At 42.2% G+C, this 20,656-nt stretch overlaps 1 protein-coding gene across 2 annotated transcripts; it reads left to right on the forward strand.

Moving 5' to 3' along the window:
• On the forward strand, window positions 1-20,312 carry FGF6 (fibroblast growth factor 6). 2 transcript variants are annotated; one of them, XR_013226571.1, is made up of 4 exons: window positions 1-562; window positions 2,407-2,510; window positions 13,303-13,540; window positions 19,957-20,312. XR_013226571.1 is itself a non-coding variant. In XM_077310329.1 (3 exons), the coding sequence occupies exons 1-3, from the start codon at window positions 223-225 to the stop codon at window positions 13,477-13,479; spliced, it is 621 nt and encodes a 206-aa protein (XP_077166444.1). In that variant the 5' UTR covers window positions 1-222; the 3' UTR covers window positions 13,480-19,144. The 2 variants fall into 2 exon arrangements, 1 of the variants encoding a protein (XP_077166444.1); XM_077310329.1 differs by lacking the exon at window positions 19,957-20,312 and having other exon boundaries at window positions 13,303-19,144.
• Window positions 20,313-20,656: the final 344 nt, after the last annotated feature.

Raw genomic sequence — 20,656 nt, forward strand, 5'->3', positions numbered from 1 at the left:
ACCGGAGAGCAGGAGGCATTCAAAACATGGTCCCCAACAGCTCCAGCTCTGTTGCTCTGCCTCCCTTCCTGTCCCAACTGCTCTTGGGCTTTGGTTTCATGTCCAAAATCTTCCTCTGCTTTCCAAAAATAAGCCACTGCCGCCATGCCGAAGGGAGAAAAACAAGAAGGGCGGTATTTTTAGGGCCATTAATTCTGACCACGTGCCCGAGAGGTGAACCTGATGGCCATCGCGCAAAGACAACTCATCACTATGTCCTGCGAAGCGAGCGTCCACTTGACGTTCCCTGCTTTTGTTCTCCTGGGTTTCCTGGCCGAGATCGTCTCGTCGTACCCAGTGGCGAGCAGAACAAATGGCACCCTGCTGGAGAGAGGGTGGGAGTCCCTCTTGTCCAGGTCCCTCGCCGGGATGTCAGGAGAGAGATCTGAAGTCAACTGGGAAACTGACTATTTGCTAGGAATCAAGCGGCAGCGGAAGCTTTACTGCAATGTAGGCATTGGGTTTCACCTCCAGATATTTCCAGATGGAAGGATAAGTGGCATTCATGCTGAAAACCAATACAGTGAGTTGCATAACAATATGAAATGGTGTGATTGATGTCTGGTGTAGTCATTACCCTTCCTAGAACCCAAAGGCTTCTTGCTTGGTATTATTAGTAGAAGATCCATCTGTCGGCTTTTAAAATTCTCTAAGATCAATCAGCACCCGAAACCTCCCGGCTGAAACACGTCCTAAATACTTGGACAAAATTAGCTACCAGCTTATTTTTACTTGGTTCAACCTGGCAACCTCCGAAAGGCAATATTTCTTTCCCTTGCAGGTTGGAGTCCTTTCGCTAAGGCTTGTTCTACTTTGCAACTGGCATGTTTATGATGTTGAACCCCTGTTTGCAAAAAAAGCTCACTTACGCTGAGAAATTGCGAAGCAAGCATGGTTATTTGTTCATTTGAATGCATGACACAAAAGGAAGGCTTTGAAATATATAGCTGTATCTATAACAAAAATGTGATTATTTTGCACACTCAGAGAGAGGCTAGTGTGACTGTGGCGATTTAATCTTTTGCAGATTGTGGGGTTATTCTGAAGTTTAATTTGCCTTCGGTGCATTGCAAGCCACCAAGAGCTTGCTAAGTATGCAAAGACGTTCTTAGGAGGGGTGTGTTGTACCGTACTACGAGTTATGACCTTATGACGGCGTGTTGCAGAGAGAGTATGCTGGCACAGAAAACATGGACACAAATGACTAGGGGGAGGGTGGAAATGTTTGCTGCAGTAAAGAGCAGCAAAATCCATCTAGCCAACATATCGGCAAAGGAAAGCCTGCTGAAAGATTGGGGGTGCCAGTTGCGAAGCAAAGATCATCACTGGGGATGACTGGGGACCCATGCTAGGCTGGTATAACATCCATGCAATAAGTGTCTAAAAGACAAAAGGACGCCAGAAGGAAATATCTTAAGAATTCTTGAACAGGGATGAAATAAATAGACCTTGCTTTCTATAGATGTAACTTTGAAAGCCTAGGACCGTTATTAATGCTGCTGTTGAAATGCTCCGACAATAAAAGCCCTTTACTTGTTCGGTAATCTGAAAGTTGCTACTACAGTTCAGAGATGCCATTTCTAGTCCTAAAATGTCAGTAGGACATATGAGGGGGATGAACTTTGGTGGATTGTACACATAACTATTTTATTTTTATTCGTGTTCCTTGTTGTTAGCCACTCTGAGCCCACTGTGGGATGGGCAGTCCTGTAAATCAGTGGTCCCCAACCTCCAGTCCATGGACCGGTACCGGTCCATAGATCAGTCGGTACCGGGCTATGACTCCTCTTAATCCTCCTCCCCGGCTGCTGCCTCGGGGGCTGCCCTGCCACTCTGCCGCCGGCTCACCTTTGGTGCTCTCTGGTGGCCACCATGTGTGGGGCTCCCCCTCGGCGTGGCACTGCACAGCTGCTGCGGGCGGCAGGAAGTCAGGGGCGCTGGTGGGAAAGCAAGTGGAGCAGGGGCTCAGGCAGTGGCAGTGATGTCACTCGGCAAAAGACTACCCCCACCCCCGGCCTCAGTAAAATTGTCAAGTGTTGACCAGTCCCCGGGGATAAAAAGGTTGGGAACTACTGCTGTAAATCAAATGTATAAATAAATAAATAAATAAAATCATCTATTAAATATAATCGGCCAAAGGGCTAGTAATTGGTAGGTAGCTGCACTGTTGATGTTTTACTTCTAACATAATTTTAGCACAGTTTCTAATTATTATATATATATTTAAAAATCAATGTTGCATAAAGGTTGCACTGCTAAATTCTATACAGCTTTTTACAAAGGTTTCTATCCTTATGTTTGCAATTGAGGCGTGGGGCATCTATGAAATGCATGATACTCAGATGCTGCATTTTTCTACTTCTTTAGGTCTACTGGAAATCTCAACAGTAGAGCGAGGTGTGGTTAGTCTCTTTGGTGTGAGAAGTACTCTTTTTATCGCAATGAACCAGAAAGGAAGATTATATGGCACTGTGAGTATGATGAAGGCTGGACTTTAGAAATTGGTCCATAAAATGTATGGTATCTGGGTACTTTTTCTCCTGTAAGACATTTGCAGCCTAGGCTAATAGAAGCCTAGACTAATGGGCAATCCAGATAGAATTGTTCCCAGATGAGTGGATCCCAGTTCCTCTGCTGCACATCAGAGATGGGTAGTGTAGATTAGCGATCCCCAACCTGTGGGCCCCGTACCACATGTGGTCCTTCGATTAATTGGAGGTGGGCCCCGAAGGACGCCTTCTCTCCCCCCCCCCCCGGCCCTTTACTTCATCCCCCCCGGCCCTTTACAACACACTTTGGGTGTCATGGTCTCCCATCAACAAGCTCAGGGTTCCCATTGATTTGTCATTGTCATGAGTTAAAATTTCCATGATAATAAAATGTTCCTTATGTTCATTGTTGTGGCGTGTCTGTATCTTATTTTGAAGGGATGTTTAAACATTACCATAGCGATCAGAGAGTGTTAGGGCAGTGGTTGAGAGTAGAGGAGTAAACGACCCCCCCACCGGGCCTCAGTAAAAGGTGGTGAGTGGTCCCCAGCGTTGAGTGGTCCCCAGTGATAAAAAGGTTGGGGACCACTGGTGTAGATCACATATTTAAGATAGAATTTCATTGTCTTGAGCCTGGTTCACATATGTATGCACATCAATTGAACCCTGTACAATAAATGGCTGTGTATGCCAATGACATTTTTCAGGACATTTTAGCCCTTTAACTATTGCACCAAGAGGCCCGTGCTCCAGCAGCACTGGGCAATCTTTCCCAAACACACAAACAAACACACCTGTTTGGTGCAGACTTCTAATCTGGCAAGCCAGGTTTGATTCCCCGCTCCTCCACATGCAGCCAGCTGGGTGACCTTGGGCTGGCCACAGCACTGATAAAGTTGTTCTGAACGAGCATTAATATCAGAGCTCTCCTCAGCCTCACTTACCTCACAGGGTGTCTGTTGTGGGGAGAGGACAAGGAAAGGCTATTGTAAGCCACTTTAAGACTCCTTTGGGTAGAGAAAAGCGGCATATAAGAACCAGCTCTTCTTCTTTTCAAGAGCCATAACAGCCATGGGGGTGGGGGGCTGATTTAGCACTTGAAAAGGCATGGGGTGGACAAAGGGAGGACAACAAAAACACACACACAAACACACTCTGAACAACAATAGTTGAATCAACACTATCTCAAACAAAATTAAACTGGATGTACTAGTGGTCCCCCCTTTCCCCCTCTTTAGTTGTTTCTTAGTTAACTCAATTGATACTTAGACTGTTTATGCACTGGAGGTTTCAGACCAGGCTGCAGGCTGGAGTTTTAGTCATGGCAGATTGCCCCACCTCTTCCTGCCCCCACACAGGGGAGCATTTGAACTGGTGCACTTCATCCGCCCCCAATTTGTGCTCCTGCACGAGAGCTGGGGCAGTGAAGTTTCCAGTGCGTAAACAGTCTATGTTACTTAAGCTTTAGTTGATGGGAAAGATGGCAGCTACTTTTGACAATGGATTAAATTCTAAGGATCTGAAATAGAATGATGACACACTTGCCTTTATAAAAAAAAAGTTAGTTTAGATTCAGTGTTTAGTTGCAATAAGTAATGGAAAATCTTCTCAGAAAAAATTATCAAGACTTCGGTTTTGATTAAACCCGACTTTTAACAATGTATTGCCTACACATTTATTTATTTATTATATTTTCTTATATTTACATACCACCCTCCCTTGCAGCTATCACTTGAAAAATAGATGAATTAAAAAGTTTCAGTCCAATGGCAACTCTTCAGAACAGTTTAATTCCGGGTATAAACTCTTGTGTGCAAGCACACTTCTTCAGATACACATCTGAAGAAGTATGCATGCACATGAACGCATGTACCCAGAATTAAACATTGTTGGTTTTAAAGGTGCCCCTGGACTCCAGCCTTGTTTTGTTACTTCAGACCAACCCACCTGAATCTACTTAACAATATGTTTAATTAGTAAATAATCCTTATTAACATCATTAATCATGTTTAGAATATTTTTTCAGTGTACAAAATGAATAACAATTTAGAGATTGTCTGTTTTCACAATAGCCCTATGCAGTGAGTTGGGCTGAGTTGGGTCTTTGCTCACAGTAGCCCAGGTTCCATCATAAAATGTCATAGTTCTTACTATTATTTCATTAGAATTATTTATAGTCCACCTTTCTCACTGGGATTCCAGGCAGATTCCAAGTAGGAATTTTAAAAATTCAATCAGCAAACTAATAATAGTAAAGTAGCAGAAGCAAACAATGGCAAAGAACCACTAGATTTCGGGGGAATTTATCTCTTATATAAAACAATTCAATCTAACCAGAAAGGCATTCAACCTAATAGCAAAGATTTTTTGTAAGTGCAGTAGGGATGGAAATTGAAGAATAGTTGTTTAAGTCAACAAAACAATACAGGAAAAGGTTTTATCAAATAGAAGTCACCTCCTGAGCTGATCTATTATGCCACGGCTTTGCTTCTTCTGAACAATGCTCTCCTGAACAAATCTGTTGGGCGCATTCTGCAAACTGATAGAAGTATAAGGGCAGGCTGTAACATAATGTGGGAGCCACCACAGAGATTGTACATAGTTGTTGATTTGACCTGTTTGTCAGGGGGCATCTTCAGAAAGCTTTGCTCAAACGAGTGCAGCTGTCACGGTGGAATATAATATGAGAGGTGGTTTTGCAGGTATGCAGATCTGATTCTATTAAGGCCTTCTTTGCTTGGAGGAAGCCCATTGGATAACATGGCATTTATTTCTGAGTAGCCCTGCTTAGACTTGCTCCTAAAGCATCTATTAGCTGGGGCTTTTCCTGCTAATCGCAAAGACAGAGTTCATGCTACCTGTCTCTCTGTCACACACTCTAAATCAGGGGTAGTCAAACTGCGGCCCTCCAGATGTCCATGGACTACAATTCCCAGGAGCCCCCTGCCAGCAGTTTGACTACCCCTGCTCTAAATCTTCATTTTTGAATAATAAAAAGTTCATCCATCCAGCTCTTTCACCCATCATTGCTTGCCTGGTGTAAAAAGTAATTTGTCCCCTGCCTTTCACCTGAAAATGTGGGAAGGCTGGGGCTGGGGACATGAAGGGGCATAACACTGGTGACTTAGATTTCACTACATCACCTCTGGATACAACCCGGAAGTGATGAAGGGTAGCTCTAGGAATGACCAGGAACTCTACAGTTTTACCATAGAGCTTCTGGCAGTTCATAGAGCTAGCCTTTCATACCTCCGGGTTGTACCCAGAAGTGATGTAGCAACATCAACACTGTCCCTGTTTTGTTTTTAATTCCTACCATGGCGTAATAGAGCTTGCCAGCAAGAGGCCTCCTGGTGGAAAAGCAGGACTAGCAAGCCTACTTGTGCCCCATATTACAAACCGATTAATTTGCCCACACAGAGCCACTGAAAATCGTTTGTCCCTCTACATATAGTCCTTACATGAATTTTGCTTTGCATCCACATCAGCAGGTAACAGACAAGTATACTACACTGTGCATACAAACCTTGTGTAGCTTTTGCCAACAATCACTTGGATCACTCAGTGTCAGAGACACAGGCAGATTTGAAGCTTATTATATATCCTGATGTTGTTCTGAAGTACAGAGCTTTACTTTTCCATTTCACTTTGCAAGATGCAACATTATCCTAGGCTTAGAGACACTGGGAAGGGTCTTGTATTCCCTGTTCTTAATGATCTGCATGCTTTGCACGAGGGCCATGTTTAGCTCTCCTCTCAACCACCTTGCATATTACATATTTGTCTAACATTAGAAAGTGATGCAATGTTATCAACTAGTTTCTTTCATTTGTTTTGAGAATTTTCAAAATTAAAAAAAAGAATGCATTTCGGTGTAATCCATCCTACAAAGAGCATCGCAGATGTATGAATAAATCTAACAATGTTGTCAGAACTAAATGAATAAATAAGACATATCAGAAGATGCAACTGCCTTACTTTTCCAGTACACAATTAATGATGACCAAGTTTGAACAAACCATTTGTGTTGTTCCCTTCTTTGAACAAGGCACCATATCCATTTCGCTTATTTTCCCATTTGTTTTTCAAAGATGTGAAATGTTCTCCTAGCTAGACAGTCATATATATTTTACAACCTTGCATGCTTTACGTTTTTAGTAGGTCAATGAAACCATCGCAGGATCTATTACTACTACTACTACTACTACTACTACTACTACTACTACTACTACTACTACTATTACTATTACTATTACTATTATTATTATTATTATTATTATTATTATTATTATTATTATTATTATTATTATTGTGACTCTTCCTCCACTTAAGTTGGAAGAAGTCTCCTTAGGTTGGAAGAATGCTTCAGACTTTGCTGATCAGAGTGGTAGGATACATCTATTATATTATTTCATTGTACTTTTGTATGTCCATCACATATGAAAAATGAATTATGGGTTGGATCAGATGGATCTGTGTTCCACAAGTAGAAGCCTAAGAAGACTTTCCTCCAGCAGAAGGAGCTTTCCCCCAATGCAAGAGGCTTAGGGAGTTTCTTGTGTCACGGGAAAGATGCTTACACAGAGAAAAGTAATGCCACTAGAACAATGGATCCGTTGAAGTTATCCCTACATTTCTGTCAGAGGTGTTTGTTATTGTATGGAGAGTAGCTGGTATAATATAACATCAATTCATACTTTTCAAACAGTTTTACCTCCAGAGAACACATCAAAAATTACTTCTATAATTCCAGATCAAAAGTCACTGGTATTCTTCCACCTTGCCCACAATTTACTTATTCATCACAATTAAGTTCAAATACCATTTTATATATCCATAACTATTTCTTATTGCTGGAGACCTAGTGAGATCCTATGCCTATATATACCCTTTTATATCCATTGAAGTGAGTGGGCTTAGAAGGGTGCAATTTTTTTTAGAACAGTACTGTAAATGTCCTTAAATTAGTTCTGTCTGTAACAGAAAATCCTCTGGATTTATTCTCTAATTTACATCAATGGCCACCAATCAGTTGTTTTTTATGTTCATACGTGAAGAAATGTTTTCTACTAAAAAAAATGTCATACCTATATATCCCATGTCCTGGATGTTTTGGAAGACTTCCATGTTCATTAAGGTACTATATACTCAAAAGCCTTCTGAGACTTGAGAACATGATTAGTGTCTCTACTAGTCCTTGTATAATAAATTTTCACTGTAACTCTTCTAATACTGTATTTTCACTGCCTATCAGTTAATAAACTATAAAGGTAAGGGTATTCCCTGTGCAAGCGCCGAATCATGTCTGTTCCTTGGGGTGACGCCCTCTAGCATTTTCTTGGCAGACTCAGTACTGGGTGGTTTTGCAATTTCCTTCCCCAGTCATTACCATTTCACCCCCCATCAAGCTGGGTACTCATTTTACCAACCTCGGAAGGATGGAAGGCTGAGTCGACCTTGAGCCGGCTGCTGGGCTTGAACTCCCAGCCTCATGGTCAGAGCTTCAGACAGCCTGCTCCACAAGATGCTCATTAATAAACTATATTGATCTACATTGATATATATATATATATATATATATATATATATATATATATATATATATATATATATATATATATATATATATATATATATATATATATATATATATATATATATATATATATATATATAATACTTTCTTTAATCTGTCAGCTAAGACTGAAATTATGTTTTTATAATTGTTATTTAACAGTGGGATCAATCTATGAGAGCTAACAGAAGAAGGATTTTACTTTAATTTCAGTATTACCACCACGGCCATAGTATTCCTGGTGTCTGGAAGAATATAATTATTAACAGTCTCATTCCTGACACTTTGTAAATATTGTAGTAAAATATGTACAAATACATTATAGCATGCTGCTGAGCCACCTTGAACCACAAGGAAAGGTAGGGTGTAAATATTTTAATAAAATAGTTAATAATTAAAATTCATATCCCAACTTCTTTATTAATATTTAACTTTTAAATAACGATGTATTTCTTCTTCCTTTATAGAATTTCATTTAAACTTGGGATATATAAATATCATACATATTGCTACAATAGCAGATGGCTATAATAATTCTTGGATACTACCAACACCTCTTTGTTCTGTTCTTGAAATCTATTTGTTAACAGCCTGTCAAGATTATTATTGTTTCCAGGGCTCTTTTGTTATGTTTTGTTTTGGATAGTTCATCATTTGATAGGCTAGGTCAGTCTTGTTAATTTACCATCTACCCCAGTAATAACTGTTGGTGCTGATAGTGGTTTGAGTGTGATTTTAAAGTGTATTGGTTTGATTTTATTGTAAATTGAAATGAGCTGTTTTTACTCTAATGTGACCTAAGTTGTTATTTACTGTCCCAAGACGGCAAGTCCGAGAGGGGTGATATATAAATAGATTAATAAAAATAAATAAATAATATAGTCCAGTCCCATGCTCAAAGCAGGATCAGCCTAAAGCATCCAGGATAAGTACATGTCCAGCCACTGCTTGAAGACTTCAAGTGAGGGGGAGCTTACCTCCTCCTTAAGCAGCTGATACCACTGCTGAACTATTGTGACTGTGAAAAATCTTTTTCCTGATATCTAACTGGTATCATTCTACATGTAGTTTAAAGTCATTACTGCAGGTCCTATCCTCTGCTGCCAACATGAACTCCTCCTGGCCCTCCTCAAATACAGCAATCATGCTCCCACTCAACCTCCTCCAGACTGAACATTCCCAAGTCCCTCAGCCTTTCCTTATAAGGTTTGGTGCCCAAGTCCTGGATCATCTTGGTCATTCTCCTCCAAACCCTCTCAATTTTGTCCATGTCCTTTTTGAAGTGAAGCCTCTAGAACTGCACACAGTATTCCAGGTACAGTCCGACCAATGTAGTATATAGAGGGACAATGACATCTTGTAATTTTGATGTGATGCCTCTGTTGATACACCCCAAGACTGCATTCACCTTCTTCATTGCCGCTTCACACTGTTTGCTCATATTTAGCTTACACGTATGCCAAGATCTCATTCAGACACTTCTTCCCAGAAGTGTATCTCCCATCCAGTATGCACGCTTCTCATTTTTTGTGACCCAGATGTAGGATTCTGCACTTCTTATTTAATTGCATCTTGTTCACATTTGCCCACTTTTCCGGCATGTTCAGATCTCGTTGAAATCTATCTCTATTTTCTGGAATGTTTTCTACTCCTCCTAATTTGGTGTCATCTGCAAATTTAGTGAGTCCCTCCACCCCTTCCTCCAGATCATTAAACTGTCAAAAATTACCAGACCCGGTACCAAGTACTGTGGCACCCCACTGCTCATCTCCCTCCAATCTGATGAAATCCCATTGACAACCATTCTTTGGGTGTGGTTTTCTAGCCTATTCCATATTCACCTAATCATCCGAAAATCCATTCTACAATCCTCTAGTTTACTCATTAGAACATCATGAGGAACTGTGTCAAAAACCTTACTGAAATCCAGGTAAACAACATCCACGGAGTTTCCACGATCTAATAAACCCATCACTCAGTCAAAAAAGGAACTGGTTGGAGACAAATCCATGCTGACTTCCCCAGATCAACAAATTGTCCTTCAGATGTTTGCAGACCACCCACTTTAAAATCTGCCCCATTTTCTTCCCTTGTTTCTAAGGGAAAGGGTGATTTCCCTGCCTTTTTATCCCAAATAGTCAACTGGATCATTCAATCTCACCCAACTCTCTTCCTTACTACAACTTCCATCCCACATAACAATTGTACACGCAGGTGTCATGACCGACTGCATAGTATTTTTGGATGCTCAAAGAAGACCCCTCCATTTTTAACTAGCAGGAAAACTAGTTGGATACAATCCATGCCGGGGCCTGGGGAGATGATCTCATGCCACCTCCCAAAGTGTGCTAAGTTCAAACAATCAAAATATGCTCAGGTACCCTGGCTCCAAATAAATAAAACTGGCCTTGACTCAGCCTAGTAGAACACTCTGCCTAAATAGATCAGAGCCCTCTGGGGTCCAGTTAGGAGCGCCAACTTCTAATCTGGCAAGGTGGGTTTGATTCCCCGCTCCTCCACACACAGCCAGCTGGGTGTCCTTTGGCTCATCACAGCCCTGATAGTAATATCAGATCTCTACCAGCTCCACCAACCTCACTGGGTGTCTGTTGTGGAGAGAGTTAAGGGACGGAGACTGTAGGCAATTGAGGAAAGGGAAGGCCTCATTGATATTCTTTCTGGTCGAGAAAAGCAGCATATAAGAACCAACTCTTCTTCTTCTGCAACAATTCCACAGGGGCTACAAGATGGTGCTGTTCCGCCAGGCCTAAAGTTGAGGTCAGGAAAGAACATAATTGATGCTGACCTCCATGCCTGAGAGCCTACCCATCAATAAAAATCCCTCCAAGTTCTGAACAACCCTCAGAAAGGTTCAAATAATTAAGAGGAGATAGTTTTTTAATGTTGACATGTCTTCAATGCTCAATTTGTATGATTGTTTTAAAGTTTGCCGTCAGCTGCTCTAAACTGACCAGGGAATAGCAGGGTACAATTTTTATTATTTTACTATTTGTTTATTCATTCTGATTAGATTTAACTTTAACCTGCATTTGCTATTGAATGAATCAGTCTTGGCTTCCAAAATTCTCCCCACTAATTTTCCGTGAGTGCCTTACATCCTTCTAAGCTCATTAATGCTGAGGGTGGAACTGTGGGTAGGACTACACGGTCAGCTGCCAAAAATAGATTTGTCCTCGAAGAACATCGCTCATGTAGGGCAGTGGTAAAAATATAACTCTTTGCTATGAAGTTTTAAAAATCTTCTGATAACTAAAGAATATAGGGATGAGAAATATTATATTACAATCTAAAACTTAATTCATATCAAAAAAAATCATTGCCCTTTCTGCAAATGTCAAAATAATTTTGAGCCTCTGCCCACTAAATCATTGAGGCTTGTTGAGCCTATGGTCACTTCTGGAATTCTGAGACATGAGTGGGCCCATAGGATGCCGAGGCCAATCACAAAATATTGAGCAGTTGCAAGTAAAGCGTACTCCTGAATCGGTTTTCTATGAAAAACACAAAGGTGATGCCTTCTAGGTTTTGGGAAGCACTTCCTGTTCCCATGAGGTGGGGAAAAGCCAAGATTGGCTCACTGTTTTGTTGAGTAGCCAAATAGACCCCAAGAAGCTCACTGGCATGTACCATGGCACGACACAATGATTAAACTGTTTCTGGATTTCCTGGAATGTTATCAGTAATGAGATCCACATGGTAAAGATGTGTAACTACTCTAGATCTGAACCTATTTAAATATTTTGACCATCAAATTACCAGATTGTTTCTCAGAAGAAAAAAAGTCTGACGTTACCTTTTAACTTTAGCAAAAAAAATTCTCCTTTTCATAATATAAGTCATTGCTTTTATGCTGACATATGTGTTTTGATTGATAAGACCAAACAACTAAAGTAAATAATAGTGTATTCAGGATTCAGTTTATTGATCGACCATAAGCTGTTTTTTGATTGATAAGACCAAACAACTAAAGTAAATAATAGTGTATTCAGGATTCAGTTTATTGATCGACCATAAGCCATTTCAATCAGTTATAAATTACACACAATCAGAATTTGAAGATAGAACACATGGAATCATAAGGAGAAAAGAGGTGTAAACATTATCAGATACATAATATAAATTACTCCCATACATCAATTTCTCACACATATATAGCAAGTCATAATAACTAAATCTCCAGCCTACTTATGCAGTTTGGATCTTTCTGTTGGTGACATAGGTGACAAAGCAAAAATTATATTTCAAAAACTTTAATCTAATTAGGAATACTATAAAGGTAAAGGTATCCCCTGTGCAAGCACCGAGTCATGTCTGACCCTTGGGGTGACGCCCTCTAGCGTTTTCATGGCAGACTCAATACGGGGTGGTTTGCCAGTGCCTTCCCCAGTCATTACCGTTTACCCCCCAGCAAGCAAGCTGGGTACTCATTTTACCGACCTCGGAAGGATGGAAGGCTGAGTCAACCTTGAGCGGGCTGCTGGGATCGAACTCCCAGCCTCATGGTCAGAGCTTCAGACAGCATGTCAGCTGCCTTACCACTCTGCGCCACAAAAGGCTCTAGGAATACTATACCTTTGTATATATATACCCTCCCCAACACCTGACAATTGTAGCTGTCATGGTGGTCTTTGCAGCACAGCACAACTGCCACCAACTGCCCTTCATGCCTGCCCAGTCCCACATGGGGAGATCTGTCCCCTTCAATTGCCATCTTCTGCCAGTAGGCAAAGACTTTTGTTTTGTTTGACATTCCCTCAATGATCCTTCCTTCCTGCCCGATGTTTTAATTATTGTTTTCATGTCTTTGTATCTGGTTCAGCTCTGGTTTTCATGATGTGCATATTTTCTGTTGGTTTTAATGATTTTAAAATGTGATTTTTACGACGTATGTTTTAATTTGTTGACCGCCTTGGTGTCCCTCGTGAGGCACGATATAAATTTTGTAAATTAAAAGGAAAGAATGAATCACTCCTTCTCAGGGGCATCTGGGAGTAGATGCAGGGGTGTATATTCCAGGAAGAACTGGCTGTTCAGCTGTAAAGCTAAAGGAAAGCGTTGATTCCCTTAATGTGGTGGTATTTCTTCCTCAGAAGATGATATTTTTATACAGTGACGCTACCTCTGATCAAATCCAGCTCTGTTGCAATCTCACCGTCTTTCTGTCTTCTCCCTGCTCAGGCGACTTTTCAAGACGAATGCAAATTCAGAGAAACTCTGCTTCCCAATAACTACAACGCCTATGAGTCATACGCTTACAGAGGCTCTTACATAGCCCTCAGCAAATACGGGAAAGTCAAGCGAGGATGCAAAGTCTCTCCGGCTCAGACAGTCACACACTTTTTGCCCAGACTCTGAAAGTGAGAGTGAGGAGTGTTAAAAGTACTGTTTCATTTTGCACATGTGAATAATCTCCCAGGTAACGTATTGATCTTCATACTTCCGTGAATATATGTATATCTGAATGAAAATTTGAACAGATCATGCAATCAGGTACTGGTCCGCCACCTTCATCGCTATGCTTTCAAGACAGAATGTACTTTGCAGATTACCCCCCAGAAAACTATTCATTGGGACTCCCTGGCAGGCTTGTGCATCTCAGTAGGGGTGAGAAGAAAGAAGGGGGTGTACTCTAAACCTCTGTGTGGCCTTTTCCTCCTTATAATGCTTTGTGGACCATCAGTTCCATTTGTGGCTGCATCATGATGCCCTGCTGAGGTCCCTCCTCAGGCTCACCCCCAGAATCTCCAGGCTTACTCCAACCCAGAGATGGCAACCCTAGGCTGCAAGTCAGCTCTGCAGTGCAGCCAGCAGATGTTCCACGGGGTACATTGAGGAGGTCAAAATTGTGTGGATGGAAAAGTTCAGAGAGTTTCAGAAATGTTCCTCTTCCTGTTCTATGGCTCTGATGTCACACGACTTCCTGTAATACGTTTGTAGCTCAGTTGGGTCCCTGATCTGAAAAGTCTGAAGCCCACTGATGTAGGGAAGCTCTGAAAAGAGCACCTTGACAGTGCAGTGTGGAGAGCAACGTCATTAGATCACTTCTGATGTCATGGTCCTCTAGGAGTCTACCCAAACAGGAGGAGCAATTTCAGCTGGCTTGACCCTCCCCAGAAGGCAGGGCTTCACAGCAGTGATTTCAGTGATCGCTCACCAGGGCTGCACACCTAGCTTCACGATCCCATCCTTGTTGCCAGTTCTGGATCCGTGGGTTCAGAGACCTGGGCTGATTCTGCACTTACTTTGTTTTTTCTGTTGTGTATCCTGCTGAATTCAGATCGATTTGAACTTGGGTCTTCCTCTACCCCCCCACCCCCGCAATTTAAACAGAAAGTGTTCTGAACTTGATTGGGAAAGCTCAGAGCAAGGAGGGGAGCCAAGCACAACAGAAGTCTCTTTCTTTTCTTGAAGGGGGGGGGGAGGATTGGAGACAGCAGAGGAGGGGGGAATAAATCCAGGAGGCAAATCTCTGCTGAGAGGTTAGGGTTTCTGGAGCACAGTCACTTTAAGGAAAGCCTTGCAACCGGGAACCGGGAAGTCTTTGAACTGGCCAATTAGGGAAGACTGCTTTGCTACGAGGCATGGAGAAGGAGAAAGTTAATTCACTATTGCAGAAATCTGCACACTTGCTGATGGCAATTTTTCAAAATATCAAGGGTTATATCCACTTCTGGATATTGTGGGGGAAAGGTAGGGTCACTCCGGATCGATCATGCATGTTGCAGAGGGAAATTTTAAAGTGCCCAGAATCAAAATGGAAATTGTATTCAGTGTAGACGGGAGGGATTTATTTGACCTGGTAGTAGGTAAAAAGCCCCGTGCAGACTATACCTAGGACCCAGGGACTTAATTTCAGCTCTTTATTGTGACCCCAGCATGACAGTACAAGAGCCAAAACTAAACCAAAGAAACCCACATCCAACCCCAACTAATATACAAAAGCTCCACAATAGATCTTCCAGCTAGTACGCACGAATGGTCAGTTTCACTCTAAACTGACTGGATCCAGCAGAAGGGATCTAGCTGCGCCTTGGTCAGTTACAGCGCAGGCTTGCAATCCTGCCTCGGATCTCAAGTTTGGTTTTAGGCAGAACTACAGGCACAACGTTTACCATTTTAAAATTCTAGGAATTCCCAGAGAGACACAGTGCCTCTTCTGGTCTTCCTCGAGGAGAGATGTCATTGCTTACGTGATGTCCCCCCCCCCCATATCCCTCCTCCATGGTCTCAGCAGTTGCCAGATGTGGCCTGACAACCTTAGTTATTCATACCATGAACTGGAATTTTAGTCCGCAGTATGTAACTGTTAAAACATATGAAACTAATTTGGATGGTCAAGTCTACTTTCTACCCCCTTCCACATTGCTTCTTCATTGGAGAATCTTTGCATGTTGCAGAGTATGTGGGAGTATATTTTAAGGTGCACCTTGAGCCCACCCTCTTGAGGACTCCCTGCTGCTCTACGTGCCCTGAGAATATCCCCCACAATACCCCCAGCACCCCCCCCAAAAGCTGTGCATTCTACACTCTTCAGTTTAATGCCTAATACACACCGTGTGGGTTTTTAAAAATAAATCCCAGGAGAAAACCGTGCTGTTAATGTCATTCAGTGGAACTTGTAACTTCCAAACGTTGGTTTCTAAAGAAATATATTGCAGGCTCTTGGCCTACCCTGGGCCCCAAACTCCCACCTAAGAATACACATATAAAGAACACTTAACTTCACTCATCTGTTTATATAACCTTTCCTCAGAATACCAGTCATGCCACATTCTCCCTGCCTTTAAAGATTATTTTAAGAGACCCTGCCAATAGATACTATAGATATCTGCGACCAGAAGTCTTGAGATGCTTGCATGGGGGAGGCGCTCTCCTAAATTTGTAACCCCATATGCGATGATGTCAGACCACGGGCATGTTCATTGCTAGGTTGCAGCTGAGCTATATGTCCAAGGCAATTATGTATTATATCCCATGTTATACTGTAATTCTTCCAGCACTCGTATAGCAACTAGAGTTCTCTCAGACACATGCCATTTAAAAAAAAATAGACTTACTCTTATGCTACCCTATCTACAAGGAATTCAGACAAATGTATTTGTTTCATCCTCAAAACAATCTGTTCAGCTGAACCTGCAACTGACTGGAGGATTGGGGGTGGGCATCTGGGGGGACATGTACATTGACTGGGTCTCTATGTCACTTCCTGGAGAAACTACAGAGTTTCTGGCAATTCCTAGGTCCAACGTATGTCCCTTCTGGTTGCCACAGGAAGTGATGGAGTGGCAGTCAACACCACCATTTTTATTTTTCTCCCACCACCCATGGTGGGCAACTAGGGCTGCTGGCAAGAGTCCTACCTTCATAATGTAAAGCTTAGCAATCCTACCTGCTTTAGGATGTTTAGGGCTGATCCTGCATAGAGCAGGGGGTTGGAGTAGATGGCCTGAATGGCCCCTTCCAACTCTATGATTCGATGACTCTATGATTCTACCTGGGAGGTAGATTATACATGGCAAAGTAGGTGTGGTACTAGATAGGGATACCAGATCTGGACTGGGAAATATTTGGAGACTCTGGGGTGGAGCTGGGAGTGGGCAGGATTTGGGGCAGGGATGGATTTCAGCAGGATATGATGTCATCGAGTCCAGCTTCCAACGCACCCATTTTCTCCAGGGTTCATCTGGACAATCAGGTACAATAGTGGAGGTTGACAACCATAGCACTAGATCTGTGAACGAATTTTCTCCATATTTTTAAAGGGCACCTAGACCCCCAAGTCATATTAGGATATAATCACTATTGCCAAGTACCGTAAAGGCCTGGAGATTTCCCAGAATTACCAGTGAAACCCTGAGGTTTCTTGATAGCCCTGAAAGGGTTTCCCGGAAGTTTAATTAATTTATAACGTATTTAAAATTTTTTTTAAACATTTATGAAGTGACATGAGCATATATGGTAATGTCAATGTGCCCCCCCCCCCGGGCTCAAATGGCCCATGATGACCTGGAGGGGGGAGGGTAGGGGAGAGGCCCCCGGATGGACATGTACACAGCTATGCTTCCTAACCATATTCTGCACAATCATGGCTGTCCTAAGGTTCATGTTGCAAAACATTAAAATACTCCAAATAGGGAAAAGGTTGAAAGCAAACTTTGTTCAGTGGTTATATAGAAGGGAAAAGGATGTTATGTTGGTAGGTTAGGGAAGCAACCATTTAAAATGGTAGTCTTTGGGGAGGGAAGTTTGCAAAGTTGAAATGTATGTTCCAGGGGCGTAGAAGCATAACACAGCTCAACCTCTTGCGAGCAGATACTCAGCTGGCAGAAGTCGAAGAAGCAGCTGAGTCCTTGGCAGCTACAGCAGGTGAACATCTGATCTGCTCCCCTCTCCCTGCGAGAAATAATAATTAAGGGACAGGACACGAGATGCTTGAAATGCTGACACAATTTCATTGATCTATTTATACCTCGAGCCCATGTAGATGTATTATTTCCAGAGTGAGCCTCAGTTACATCAGCACAAGCCAGTCCAATTGTACGAGAAATGCTAGATTAAATTAAGAATGCAATTTTAATATTATTCGGACGGTTTTGTCACTTTGATGACACATTGCTAACGCATTGCTACTTGCAGGCTAAGTATTAGCAAACTGGGATTCTCCCCTTCCTCAGTTACAACTTGGAAATATGCAGTTGGGTTTATATAGGCAACCAGAAAGGGGGCATTTCCCCCCCCTGCAAAAAAAAAATCATGCTACAGCAAAGCTAGGACACCACAGAGAATCTCTGATAGCATACAGGTGATATCAGCTAGATTGCTAGAATGGAAGCTAAACTATTACTTCTATTGTTAATGTCATCTATAGCCCATACAAGTTGGTCTAAGGCAGAGGTAGGCAAACTGTGGCCCTCCAGATGTCCATGGACTACAATTCCCATGAGCCCCTGCCAGCATTTGCAAAGTTGAAATGTATGTTCCGGGTGCGTAGAAGCATTTTCTGGCAGGGGCTCATGGGGATTGTAGTCCATGGACACCTGGAGGGCCACAGTTTGCCTACTCCTGGTCTAAGGCATGACATACCCTAACAAAGAAAAGAGGCTACAAAGTCGAGGACATTGTATAAAAATGGATGTGATACTTACAATAAACTTTGAATTTGGGTGCTGTGCAGTCCCTTATAGAAGCTACCTCCTGAACTGTTCCATTGTACTATTGTTCTAAACTCTTCACATAGGTATGCCTCAATCTGGACACTTCAGAATGTGCTTCAGAGTCAGATTTCCAGAGGAAACCATGATTTTTCCCCTATGTAAATATTCCTATGTTGATTTAACTTGAAGCAGGATGAAAATATCTGAAATAAACTCTTACTCAGAGCCTATCTATAGAAAGACGGTGTAGTTTGGGCATTTGTTAGAGCTGGCAGAATACCCAGTGGTACTATACAAAGGCTCCCATGAAGGTATGAGGTAGAATGAGAAGATTCTGCATGCCCACTGAGGGTGACTTGCCCAAGCCCCCCCTTTATCCAAAAGTCAGTTCTGCTTAGTCTCATTCTCCAGATTTTCCTTTGCAGTTTTCCTTCTCTTTACTTGCTTGATTTGGGAGGGGGCACACGAGAAAATGCCACCAACCCTGTCAAAGTCTCTTTTTGACTCTTGTTTTCCTGACATTGATGGTTCATCTTTTTATTCTCTACTCTGCACTCCGTCTGAACTCTTTAGTCTTACTCAGTACAGATGTTCTGTTTTTTTTTTATTCCTCTGAGCTCCTCTGTCCCCACCAAGTGATAGTAAATAATAGAGAACTCACCTACCAAAGGTCTAGAAAGTCAAGGATCAGCCTAAAGCTGGCTATTTACCATTGCAAGCAGTAGCCAGTAGCATGAAGTGCAAACAAGGAGCCAAAGAATGCAATTTCATGTCTCATGTCTGAGAGAACCAGCTTGACGTAGTGGTTAGGGGTGCAGACTTCTAATCTGGCAAGCCGGGTTTGATTCCATGCTCCCCCACATGCAGCCAGCCTTGGGCTCGCCACAGCACTGATAAAGTTGTTCTGACTGAGCAGTAATCTCAGGGCTCTCTCAGGCTCTCTCAGCCTCACCCACCTCACAGGGTGTCTGTTGTGGGGAGAGGAAAGGGAAGGCGAATGTAAGCCGCTTTGAGACTCCTTCGGGTAGAGAAAAGCGGCATATCAGAACCAACTCTTCTTCTTCTTCATGTTAAATGCAAGAGGTAGGGCACAGGCTAGCAGCAGCTATAGATCTAAGATAACCAACTATTTGAGTGTGTCAGAGACACAATGACTGTTCCAGTAATTTACAGTGGACAACTCACTGTGACTTGTACTCTGCATCATTAGAGGTCACAAGTTGAGGTGGCATGGTCCACAGAGACCAGTCAAAATGATTTTGTCAACCAGCTTGATCCCACGAGTGTCAACACATGTCCAGAAAGGGATTTATTTATTTATCGTATGGTGTGGCAATCCAAGTGGAACCGAAGATTGTCTGGCAGCCAGGCAAGGGATATTGAAGGTGGTTTGCCATTTCCTGGCTCTGCATCATGACATCTAGTGTTCCTTGGAGGAATTACCACCCAAGAGGTCTCCCACCCAAATATTAATTAGGGTCAGCCCTGCTTATGTTCTGAGATCTGACAGGATCAGGTTTGCCTGGGCTATTCAGGGCAGGGATGGAGAGGAATCACCCACCATCACCCATACCTCTAATAGCTGTGAGTGACCCAGCCCTGTTGGTCCAACAGCTTCAAGTATGGTTGCCATCTCGCTAAAGAGGACTGAAATTGTTCCTTAATTTTCACTATCTAGATCTTAATCAAAGGAGCTGCCCCAGAAAATGCGCTATTAACTGTTCCAGTAATTTACAGTGGACAACCCAATGTTACCTTCTCTCTGTTGATTCTTTCTTACAGCTAAAATATACCTCATATTCTGACTCAATATGGACTTAACTATGGAAATTGTACATTTGTAAGAAACAAATGTAGGAAACAAATTCAACCACGTGCCTGTACAGTGTAATTGCCTTTATTTTTTTATACGTATGTGCTGTGCACAAGAATTTTGATGTATTGATTTAAAAAATAAATCATTTTTTTATCTTTCTTGTAGCACTCCAGCTCCCTATTAAAAATTTGTTTCATGCTTATTGCAGTGGTGTTGTTTTCAGTAAAGCTAATGTCTCTTGTTGGAGGGAGGGGCTGTGGCTCAGGGGTAGAACATCTGCTTGGCATGCAGAAAACCCCAGGTTCAGTCGAAAGGACCAGGCAGTAGGTGATGAAGCCCAGGAGGGCCACTGCAAGCCTGAGTAGACAGCACTAATTTCAATTGACTAATGGTCCAATTCAACACATATGTAGCAACACAGAGAGATGCTCCGAAATATTAACAGAGAACATAGCTATTAGCTAAGAGAATCTTCTATACGGGTTTCCTGCTCTTCCTTAGTCTGAGATCTGTACTGAGATGTAAATTATCTGTCTGTCTGTTTGTCTGTCCGTCCGTCCAT

This window comes from Paroedura picta, chromosome 14, assembly GCF_049243985.1.
Source record: "Paroedura picta isolate Pp20150507F chromosome 14, Ppicta_v3.0, whole genome shotgun sequence".
Lineage (NCBI taxonomy): Eukaryota > Metazoa > Chordata > Lepidosauria > Squamata > Gekkonidae > Paroedura > Paroedura picta.